General features: G+C 59.7%; 5 protein-coding genes and 1 non-coding gene across 6 annotated transcripts in view; 1 reads left to right on the forward strand and 5 right to left on the reverse strand.

The window, feature by feature from the left end:
• Positions 1-98: 98 nt before the first annotated feature.
• Positions 99-323, reverse strand: SPRG_16509 (hypothetical protein; the record flags this gene model as incomplete). Its single annotated transcript, XM_012355830.1, has 1 exon — positions 99-323. A coding segment is annotated over one exon (225 nt), but the record flags the coding sequence as incomplete, so codon positions are not given.
• A 539-nt stretch (positions 324-862) lies between these two features.
• Positions 863-2,970, forward strand: SPRG_16510 (hypothetical protein). Its single transcript, XM_012355831.1, has 11 exons — positions 863-1,142; positions 1,185-1,286; positions 1,337-1,463; positions 1,512-1,729; positions 1,778-2,064; positions 2,110-2,181; positions 2,228-2,306; positions 2,358-2,504; positions 2,552-2,638; positions 2,678-2,764; positions 2,807-2,970. The coding sequence occupies exons 1-11, from the start codon at positions 978-980 to the stop codon at positions 2,906-2,908; spliced, it is 1,473 nt and encodes a 490-aa protein (XP_012211221.1). The 5' UTR covers positions 863-977; the 3' UTR covers positions 2,909-2,970.
• Positions 2,971-3,046: 76 nt separating this feature from the next.
• On the reverse strand, positions 3,047-3,996 carry SPRG_16511 (hypothetical protein; the record flags this gene model as incomplete). The annotated part of the gene is made up of 2 exons (XM_012355832.1): positions 3,047-3,118; positions 3,172-3,996. 2 exons carry the CDS (start codon positions 3,994-3,996, stop codon positions 3,047-3,049), a joined length of 897 nt encoding a protein of 298 aa, XP_012211222.1.
• Positions 3,997-4,265: 269 nt separating this feature from the next.
• On the reverse strand, positions 4,266-4,338 carry SPRG_30209. The gene has a single exon. It is a non-coding gene; the product is annotated as a tRNA-Val (tRNA).
• Positions 4,339-4,927: 589 nt separating this feature from the next.
• On the reverse strand, positions 4,928-6,889 carry SPRG_16512 (hypothetical protein). The gene has a single exon (XM_012355833.1). It carries the CDS (start codon positions 6,847-6,849, stop codon positions 4,939-4,941), a length of 1,911 nt encoding a protein of 636 aa, XP_012211223.1. The 5' UTR covers positions 6,850-6,889; the 3' UTR covers positions 4,928-4,938.
• A 91-nt stretch (positions 6,890-6,980) lies between these two features.
• Positions 6,981-9,348, reverse strand: part of SPRG_22370 (hypothetical protein) — a gene marked incomplete at both ends in the record, with an annotated part of 4,472 nt that continues 2,104 nt past the window's right edge. Inside the window, 13 exons of the mRNA XM_012355834.1 lie at positions 6,981-7,085; positions 7,134-7,221; positions 7,269-7,434; positions 7,504-7,608; positions 7,649-7,706; positions 7,749-7,832; positions 7,874-7,924; positions 7,973-8,162; positions 8,212-8,305; positions 8,352-8,432; positions 8,480-8,613; positions 8,673-8,967; positions 9,010-9,302. Coding sequence (XP_012211224.1) covers positions 6,981-7,085; positions 7,134-7,221; positions 7,269-7,434; positions 7,504-7,608; positions 7,649-7,706; positions 7,749-7,832; positions 7,874-7,924; positions 7,973-8,162; positions 8,212-8,305; positions 8,352-8,432; positions 8,480-8,613; positions 8,673-8,967; positions 9,010-9,302 — 1,744 coding nt within the window. The remainder of the gene's footprint in view (positions 7,086-7,133; positions 7,222-7,268; positions 7,435-7,503; positions 7,609-7,648; positions 7,707-7,748; positions 7,833-7,873; positions 7,925-7,972; positions 8,163-8,211; positions 8,306-8,351; positions 8,433-8,479; positions 8,614-8,672; positions 8,968-9,009; positions 9,303-9,348) is intronic.

Raw genomic sequence — 9,348 nt, forward strand, 5'->3', positions numbered from 1 at the left:
CGTGACACAGGCCAGCGACAAGCATCAGGTAGAAGTATATGCAGTGGTGTGTTGCATGCTTAAATACGCTATGATGTGCGGGCCTCGTCCTTCTCGACCTTGTGCCACTTGACGCCCCAGCGGTCGTAGAGCTCGTTGGTCGTGGCCGCGCCGACGTGCGACTTGCGTCGGTAGCGCAGCGCCTTGTGCAGCAGCGCCGCGTTGCAGTGCGTGGCCGGGTCCAAGTCCAGCGCGGCCTGCATCTTGGCGATCGTCCGGTCGAACTCGGCCTTCGTCGCCTCCTCCGAGTAGTGCAGATGCAGCGTCGGTCGCTTCGCCGCCATGAGGCCAATTCCACAATGGGAAAAGATCGCAAGCTCAAAAATAGAGACTCCTGTGATTGGTGGATAAAGTCATCGCTGGGGCCTCGGATTGGCGGAAAAATACTCAACATGAGGTGATTGGTCGAAACCGTCGAAACGAGTGCCGCTAGCCAATGAAAACGCTGCATTTTCAACCCCGATCTTCGAAGCGCAACCCTTTCGAGTTGCACTACGAGATGCTCCGAGATGAGAGTATCTGACGAGCTAGCATGACGAGCCGCATCAGTTCTTATGGCCCGTTGTGACTGCTCGTATCTTGGTCCTTGCAGAGTCGACCAGCAAGGCTCGTCATCAACGCCATCGCGTTAGCTAACCTAACGAAGAAGGCCGTTGGACAGAAATAGGCCGTCGGAATGTCACGTAGGTTCCTCACCGGTGCGCAGGGAAGTCACTGTTCTTCATCGTCAACGCGTGAGACGCTGGCGTTTCGACCCTGCGATCCGCGCGCAAGATCCCAATTTTCCATTCCATTTCGCCCATTTCATCTGCCACCTCGCCATTTTCCCCAAGTTTCTGGATTCTTGTAAGTCCGCTTCGCACTTGAATGGAGTATTGCGTTGGACAGGCAACGGGAAGCGCACTTTAACGGGTCCCAATTCAAGTCTGCAAGCCACGATGGTGCTCTACATCGACGACCACGACGACCGGAATGGAGCCGCCGACGTCGACATGGGCGAGCCCATCGAGGGCATGGCCGACTGGCGCCGCCAGCTCCACGCCCACGACAGCATCGACGTGCAGAACGTATTTGGCACCTGGTGTGCGGCCATGCTCCTCGAGGTCCACCACCAACGCCAACGTCCATCGCCTGACGTAGCGTAGGCGACGTCGTCGTCCGTGCGAGTGCGCTTCCACAACATGAACCCGGCGTGGGACGCGTGGTATCCCAAGCACTCGCGCTGCCTCGCGCCGTCCTCGACCAAGGTGCGCCAAGCCTCGAGGCCTCCTCTGCGGTAGTAGTCGTGTCTCTGTAGGCCAGCAACGACGCGCTGCCGTTCACGCCGGCGCAGACCGTCGACCTCTTCTTGCACACCGAGTGGAAGACCGCGAGCGTGCTGCGCGTCCGCACCGACGAGGTCTTTGTGCGCGTGGCCGGCCAAGGTTCCACTCTGCGAGCACGGGACTTGAGGCTATCGCAACGTGCTCTAGAACGATGGGTGCCCTTCCAGCCGTCCTGGCTCGCGCCGCACGGCTGCCACACGGCCGCGCCCGTCCCGTCGGAGCACATCATGATCCAACACACACGCCGCGCCGTGACCACAGGGTCCGCCTTTGACATGTACTGCGCGGCGCTATCCCAGCACGAGCTCGATCTCGTCCAGGTGCCTGGCGATGGCAACTGCCTCTTCCGCGCCATTAGCCACCAGGTACCATTCTTCCGGCGCGGCTTCAAACTTACGTCGACGATGTGTCAGGTGTACGGTGACGACCAGCACCACGCCGTCGTGCGGGCGAGCTGCATGGACTACATGGAGGCAGCGAAGGCCTACTTTGAGCCATTTGTCGTCGGGGACATGCCGGCGTTTCTGCGCTACGTGGCGCACAAGCGAACGCAGGGAGTCTGGGGCGACGACCCGGAGCTCCAAGCGCTCTGCGAACTCTACGACCGGCCGCTCTATGTGTTTGTGCATGACCCGCGCGTCGGCGCCAGCGTGCTGCGAACGTTCCACGAAGCGTCGACCAACCCCCGTCCGCCGATGCGGTACCCCTCCAGGCTCTGCGTACCCTCTCTGCATATGTTTTCTAGTGTGAGCTTTTACGGCGGCGGCCATTACGACTCGGTCGTGCACCGCCGCAGCCACGCCCTGCACCTCCTGCGGTCATCAGAGACTTGTTTGATTCCGTGGATGCTCATGCAAGGATAGAGACCCGCCGGGAACGTACGAGGCACTGCGCCTCGCCGACATGCAGCGGCACCTGTCGGAAGAGAGTGACGCCCTCGAGGTTACTTGAGTGTTTTTTGGTCTTTTGCAGCATCCGACTCGACGTGCGTAGCGATCGCGCCTCGAGTTTCACGGCCAAAGCTCGCTCGAAGACGCGTTCGCTGCGTCTGTTGCTGCGTACGAAGCGCACGTCGCATCGACCGTGGAGGCGAGCGAACTGGCCACTGTCCAAGCCGAGAGCGAGCGAGACGCGCTCCAGGTATTCGAGAGATACATGGCGTCAGTTCGAACACTCTCTGGGCGCAGGCATCGCTACTCAGCAGTGCGCAAGCCGCGTCGGAGCACGACCTCCTGCAGCAAGCCCTCCAAGCGTCGCTCCAGGACGCTCCAGTGGTATCTTGCGATGTCTTTCGACGGCTCATCATGCCCTAGGCCATCAAGAAAAATGAGGACGACGACGAAGCCCTTCTCGCTGTGGCGCTGCAAGCGTCGCTCGAGCCGACAGCGTCGCTGGATCCTGTGCGTTGTGCCTCCAAGGAGAAGAAGCTGATGACTGTGTAGTACGACGAAGCACTGCGGCGAGCGCTCTCAGAGTCGACGCAAAGCTACGCAGACGACGACGACGACGCGCTCCAGCTCGCGATCCAGCAGTCGCTACTGTAGCACAAGAGTACTTTGGTTGGATACAGTTTTGCCACTTGAGGGTCAAGGAGTGTTTTTGAGGATATCTTGATGTTGTACACGGGGCTTGGCACGCCGTCGATGACGTGGAGGGTGTCCTAGACGACCAAGTACGTGGTGTCAGCGTGAACGGCAGCGCGTCGCCTTGCTCTGGACGGCGATGATTGTCTTCTTCTTTTGCCGGAGCTCGTTCTCGGGCAAGCCAAATCACGTCAAGTGGCTCATGAAGAACCACTGGAACGTACTGAGGCGGCGCCGCCGTTCTTGCCTTCGGCCTCCACTTCGATCCCGTCGAGGTAGTCGCAGACAATCGACGACGAATTGTACATGGCTTGGCGAGACAGCGAGTGCTTCCGCAGCAGCTTCCAGTGCTTGAAGTTCCAGAGGTGGTCGAGTGCCGTGATGACGGCGAGGTTGGCGAGCATCCCGAGCACGATCGAGCCCCCGACGCGAAAGTAAAAGCCATTGAAGACGTCGACGCGGAGGCCGTCGAGCTTCTCGACCGAGTTTTTCAGCGCGACCAACGTGTTGTTGTTGTACTCGATGAACGGCGGGACGTAAATGAGCAAGACGGCGCTGAGGTAGAGCGATATGACGCTGCTCAAGTTGAGGTAGCCCATGAAGGTGCTCTGGCCGTTGAACGAGGCGGTGCCAAGGAGGTTCCAGAGGATCTTGCAAACCTTGAGCACGGCGCAGTTGACCCACAGAAGACGCATGCTGCAGCAAAACATCTGCAGCGAAAAGAGAAACTGGCTGAGGTTGTTGAAGAGGTTGACGTTGCGCATAAAGATAAAGCAGTTTTGAATGTCGAGAATGACACTCAGCGCGTAGCTAAACACGAAAATGTCCGAGTTGTAGCAAAACATATCGTAGCGGAGCGCGTGCGACGCGTGGGGAAAGTACTTGGGCATGATGGTCCGCAAGACGCGCGAGATGAACGAGTCCGACTTGGTCATGTCGACCTCCATCCACTGGACCGTCCGGCGGCTCGCGAGGTATCCGCCGACGCCAAAGAAGATGCCCGTCAGCTTCACGTAGAGCGCGATGGTGCCGAACGCGCTGTTGGTCATCATGAGCCCGAGCTGGTAGACCGACCCGTCTGCAAAGGTGCTCGAGGTCACGGTGCCCGGCGCTGTCTTTGAACACAAATGTCATGTTGCAGACGCCGTGCCCGAGCTCTGCGCCCGGGTCGCACCGGGTGCAAGAGTTACGGGGGGATCCGAAAGGAGAATGGGAGATTAGAAGGCGAGAGATTAGGAGATTAGGAGGCGAGAGATTGGTGTCAAGCTGTGCCTTGATGGTTCCGATGCCAACGCCAATGGGAAAGAGAAGAAAGGGACAACACCTACGGGGCTCGAACCCCGCACCTCCTGCATGTGAAGCAGGAATCCACCGACTGAACAAAAGGTGGTCGACTAAGTGCCATCTGCATCTTGACAATTGGAATCACGTGCGTGTCGACCGTCGGAAGGTACCGAGCGCATCGACGCGTTGCCGAGGTGCTTGGTTGTGTCGCTCGTCAAGGCGTGGCAGAACGAGACCGCGTCCGCCGGGTTCATCGGGTAGGTCACGCCAACGTCATTTGGAAAGTAGGACAAGGTGTCATAGCGGAAACGTGCCGAAATGACGCCAATGTCGAGCCAGTGAGCTCGCAGTCCTGGTGGCGACCCAATCGCCCGAGGGCGAGAGATTCGGGATGCGGCAGGTCGAGCGATCGGAGCCACCCGTTCCCGAGATACTTATGGATCGAGCACTTGGTGACGAAGGCGTCGGCGGCAACAATTGCAATGAGACCCGCGAGCGCGACGACGAGGTAATAATCTCCCAGCCCTCGGTGTCGTGATGAGGTACGCTGCTGCTAGGAAATGCGCCTGTCTGGAAAGGGCGGGAAACCCTCCGCGCCAACCGCTTCCTCGCATCAAAAGTGTGCGTACACGGATCAACTATATTCGATGGTCGATGATGTGTTTCGTCATGGGAAGACATGTATATATATATATATTGGTGTACGATCAATGTAGAGAGAACACCGAGTTCTTATGGATCTTGAGGTTGAGGACGAGGCTCGAGACCAACGCCTGCGCACTGTCCTGGAGGTGCAGGTGGCGGTCGCTGTCTTGGACCACGGAGAACACGGTGCGGCTTTCGGGCGCAGGAAGTTTGCTCTTGACGATGATGGCGGTCGGCGCTGTTGTCGGATTCGGGTTCTCGGGCAAGCCAAAACACGATAAATGGCTCATGAAGAACCACTGGAGCGTACTGAGGCGGCGGACGCGGCAGATCATGAGGGCACCGCCGTTCTTCGCTTCGGGATTGGGCTCAATCCCCTCGAGGTAGTCGCACAGAATCGACGACGAATTGTACATGGCTTGGCGAGACAGCGAGTGTTGTTTCAGCAGCTTCCAGTGCACCCGGTTCCATCCATGGTCGAGGAGCGTAATCACAGCAAGGTTGAGCAGCATTCCGAGCACGACCGAGCCCCCGACGCGCATGTAAAAGCTATCGAAAAAGTCGACGCGAATCCCGTCAATCTTTTCAAACGAGTTGCGGAGGTCGGTCGCGACCGAGTTGTTGTAGTCCATAAAGGGCGGGACGTACGCCAGCAGAATGGCGCTGAGGTACAGAGAGAGCACGCTCGACCAGTTGAGCGCGCCCATGACCGCGCTCTGGCCGTTGAACGAGACGGTCCCGAGGAGGTTCCAGCCGGTTTTGGCGAGTTTCAGCACCGCGCAGTTGAGCCAGAGGAAGCGCATGCTGCAGCAAAACATCTGCAGCGAGTAAATCGGCTGCGGGCTCAAGTTGTTGAGCGCGTTGACGTTGCGCATAAAGATAAAGCAGTTTTGAATGTCCAGTAGGACGCTGAGCGCGTAGCTAAACACGAAAATGTCCGAGTTGAAGCAGAACATGTCGAAGCGCAGCGCGTGGGAGGCCTGCGGGTAGTACTTGGGCGCGACCGTGCGGAGAACGCGCGCGAGAAACCCGTCCGTGGTGTCGAGCCACTGCACCGTTCGGCGGCTCGCGAGGTACCCGCCGACGCCAAAGAAGATGCCGAGCAGCTTGACGTAGACGGACGCAATGCTCGCAAAGTTGCTGCGCAGCATGAGCCCGAGCGTGAACGTCGAGCCCTCGACAAACGCGCTCGACGTCACGCGGAGGCTCCTGGCGCTGTGATTGTACACTAACGTCATGTTGCAGACACTGTAGCCGAGCTCGGCCACCGGGTCGCAGAGCGTGCAGAACGTGCGGGGAAAGATGCGATAGTAGTTGACGAGCTGCGTCTGGGGCAAGGACGTGTTGCGGATCGGGATGTCGCGCGTGAAGCGCATGTCGACGTAGTTGCGCCCGGGCGTGTACCCCAAGGCCGCGATCTGGTCGCTGCGCATGGTCGCGTTGGCGAGGTTGGCGGTCTTGCCGTCCGAGAAGGCGTTCGTGATCGCGTTTCCGCGGTAATACGTGATGGCGCCGGAGGCCAGCGCGAGGCGCGCGGTGGTCGTCGCCGGCGTCCAGCTGAACGAATAGTTCTGCTGGAAGATGGGGCAGAGCACCGTGGCGGGCGTGAGCGGGAACTCGCCGGACGCAACGAGGTAGATGTCGTCGGCCTTGGTGTTGATCTTGTGCACCGTGGTATTCGCCATCCAGAAGCCAACGTTGGAGAGGGTGTTCACCGAGAGCCCTCGTGCAAACGAATACTGTCGAGTGAGCTGCGGAAGGAACTGCGCGGTGGCCACGGGTGTTGCGAGGAAGTACGCGTCGCCAAGGTAGTTGTTGAGCGCCCAGTTGTTGACGATCGCGTCCGTGACCAAGATGCAGATCACGAGAGCGCCGGTCGCAGTCAAGAGAAGTGCGTAGGCCTTGTGCGCATGCACGTGCCATTGGTTCTGCGCCGGCAGCGCCTCGATGACCTCGGTCAAGCGACGCTGCATGACCGAAAATGACACATGAAAAGTGGCGGGAACCGCCGCGTGAAACCTTTGAGAAAACGAACCCCTATTTTTATTACCTCCTCCAAGGGACAAAAGCCGACCCCCTACTATATCACTACTTGGTAGTAGGCTTACGACTTGTCGGCCGAGTAGAGAGCGACGAGCGAGTCGGTGGCGCCGGCGGCGAGGAGGAGGCGGTGCGGGTGGAACGCGAGGCACGAGACCGGGCCGATGCGCTAGCCACTCGAATAGCAACACTTCGTTGGAGAAAACGGTAGGAATACCTCGCCGAGAAAGCCTTCGTGGTACCGGATGAGCGCCATTTGCTCGCCGTCGTGGCGAAACACCTTGATAAATTGATTGTGCGACCCACTACACGCAGACTATCAACTTGATACTTTTAAAAACCCGCGGTGTACCTCGCAAAGAGCGGCGCGTAGTTGTGAACGCTGAGCGCCGTCATCGGCGACCGGTGCGCCTCGAGCGTCTTGACGCTCACCTTTTGGTGGCGCAGATCCCAAAACTTGAGCTCGCCCGTGACGCTGCCCGAGAGCAGCTCGTACTTGGTCGGGTACAAATGGGTGCCTACGAAAAGGAATGAAAATGAATGAAAAATCAGCAAAAATCAGCAAAAATCAGCAAATACAAACGCACCCACGATCCACGACGTATGTTCGCGCAAAATGGCCTTGACATCCGACTTGGCCCGCGGGTCGTAGAGACGCAGCGTGCCGTCGCCGCAGCCCGCGACGACAAGTCCTACGCGCGTCTAGAGTAGGTCAAAATGGGGGTTGCGCACCCCCAATGGCTTCGTCGGTCGCCATGGTCGTCACGCACGAGTCCGTCTGCGTTGGCGCCTAAACGTCGATAAGGATTCGGATCCCGTCATCGCAACGAACTTGGTAGACGCAGCGCTCTTGCTGGAGGTCCCAGCCCCGCACGACGCTCGAGTTGCCGGCGGCAAAGAGCAAGCCCGCCTGCTGCTGCCACGCCGTCACAAGCCCGACCCGCGCGTGCCCGGGACAAGGTCCGGCACGGCCGTAAAGGCGAGCGCGAGCTGCGGCTTGGTCTCGACCTACGACAACGTTCCATCAAAAGCACACGAATAATCCTAAGTCTGTACGTCGTGGTAGAGCTTGACGACGCCGTCGTCGGACGCGCAGTAGAGCAGCGCGCGGTCGTCCTCGTTGATCCACCCGACGGCCGTGAGGCGAGACCCGCGCGGGTTTAAATTCGCAAACGAGTGGCAGCGCTCGCTCGTGTCCACGTTCCAGACACTCAGCTGGTCGGTCGCGTCGGCGACGACGAGCAAGCTGCATCGTTCTCAATTGAGTTGCAAGTCGCTCAACAACGCAGGGGTACCTCGCGTACGGGTGGAACACGAGGAGCGACGTCATGTCCGAGTCCGTGTTGAGGAGCGCGCTCTGGCGCAAATTGAGCGAGTACCCTGCCAGCTCTAGCACTTTTTGAGTTTTTGAGTTTCACGTTCAACGTTGACGTACGCTCTTCCTTTTCGACGCGGAGCTGCGACGCGAGGAGCTTCCAGCGGGCGTTCCGGCGCTGACGCTCCAGCCGCACCGCGCCTGCGCAAGGTCAGACGCCATGCGGCGTACGTGCATGATTGTCCTACCTTGGGTGCTCAGCGGGTCGAGCTCGTCATCTTCGTGGCTGTCGACCGACTCGAGGAGCGGGCGGTTAAACTTGGCGCATGCCCAGCGGTACAGAGAGCTCACGAGTGCGTCCGGCAGCCGGTGGACCTCGGTCCTAATGCATCATCATCATCGTCATTCTTTTGAGTTTGAGATGCAATTTGCTGGACGTACACGGGCGCCTCGAGGCCGCCAAAGTTGTTGAGCGATCCGTGCTGGGATGCAAGGACGCTGGGCTTGGGCGGGCGACCGGCGACGACGCGGCCGCTAGTGGTGAGCAAGCTCGGGAGCGAGTTGTCGCGATGCAGTCGGCCGTGCGACGGAGAGAGCGTGTGCCCGAGGGCGCCCGTGTTGACGCGCGACACGATCATCTTGACGAGCGGCCGCAGCGGCGTGAACGGATCGTGCTGCTGCATCTCCTTGAGCGCGTGCCACACCTTGGCGTAGTGCGGCGCGTGTGGTCCCAACCCTAGATGCGCGTAAGGGGTAGGGTACCACCTTCAAAACGTACCGGCGATGGCGTCGGGCACGGCCTCCGAGCCCGTCGACTTGCGCGTGTGCTGCGCGAGGTGCTCAAAGGGCGGCTGGTAGTGCGGGTGCAGCACGAGGTGTGCGAGCGCCAAGATGGTTTCCTTGCGCACGAGGGGCGACGCGTCCGAGAGCGCCGGCACGAGGCAGTCGCTTGCGATGGGCAGATCCAGCGACGGGTGGTGGCCTAGGATCCACACCATCATGATGCGCTTGGCGCATGTGGAAAGCGCGCGTTCCGTAGCTTCCCGAGCGCAAAGACAGCCGATGCGCGCACTTCCGAGACACCGTCGGTTGCGCGATCCTTGTGCAAGTGCAAATG

The sequence above is a fragment of the Saprolegnia parasitica genome, assembly GCF_000151545.1.
Source record: "Saprolegnia parasitica CBS 223.65 unplaced genomic scaffold supercont2.316, whole genome shotgun sequence".
NCBI classification, from domain to species: Eukaryota; Oomycota; class Saprolegniomycetes; order Saprolegniales; family Saprolegniaceae; genus Saprolegnia; species Saprolegnia parasitica.

What these genes read in the sequence shown, in the direction of transcription:
- SPRG_16510 (XM_012355831.1), top strand. Translation starts at nt 978, where the DNA reads ATGGTGCTCTACATCGACGACCACGACGACCGGAATGGAGCCGCCGAC. An exon ending in TCGCGCCGTCCTCGACCAAG is followed by an intron (nt 1,287 to 1,336) that starts GTGCGCCAAGCC and finishes GTGTCTCTGTAG; the next exon opens with GCCAGCAACGACGCGCTGCC. An exon ending in TGTGCGCGTGGCCGGCCAAG is followed by an intron (nt 1,464 to 1,511) that starts GTTCCACTCTGC and finishes AACGTGCTCTAG; the next exon opens with AACGATGGGTGCCCTTCCAG.
- SPRG_16512 (XM_012355833.1), bottom strand. Translation starts at nt 6,849, where the DNA reads ATGCAGCGTCGCTTGACCGAGGTCATCGAGGCGCTGCCGGCGCAGAAC.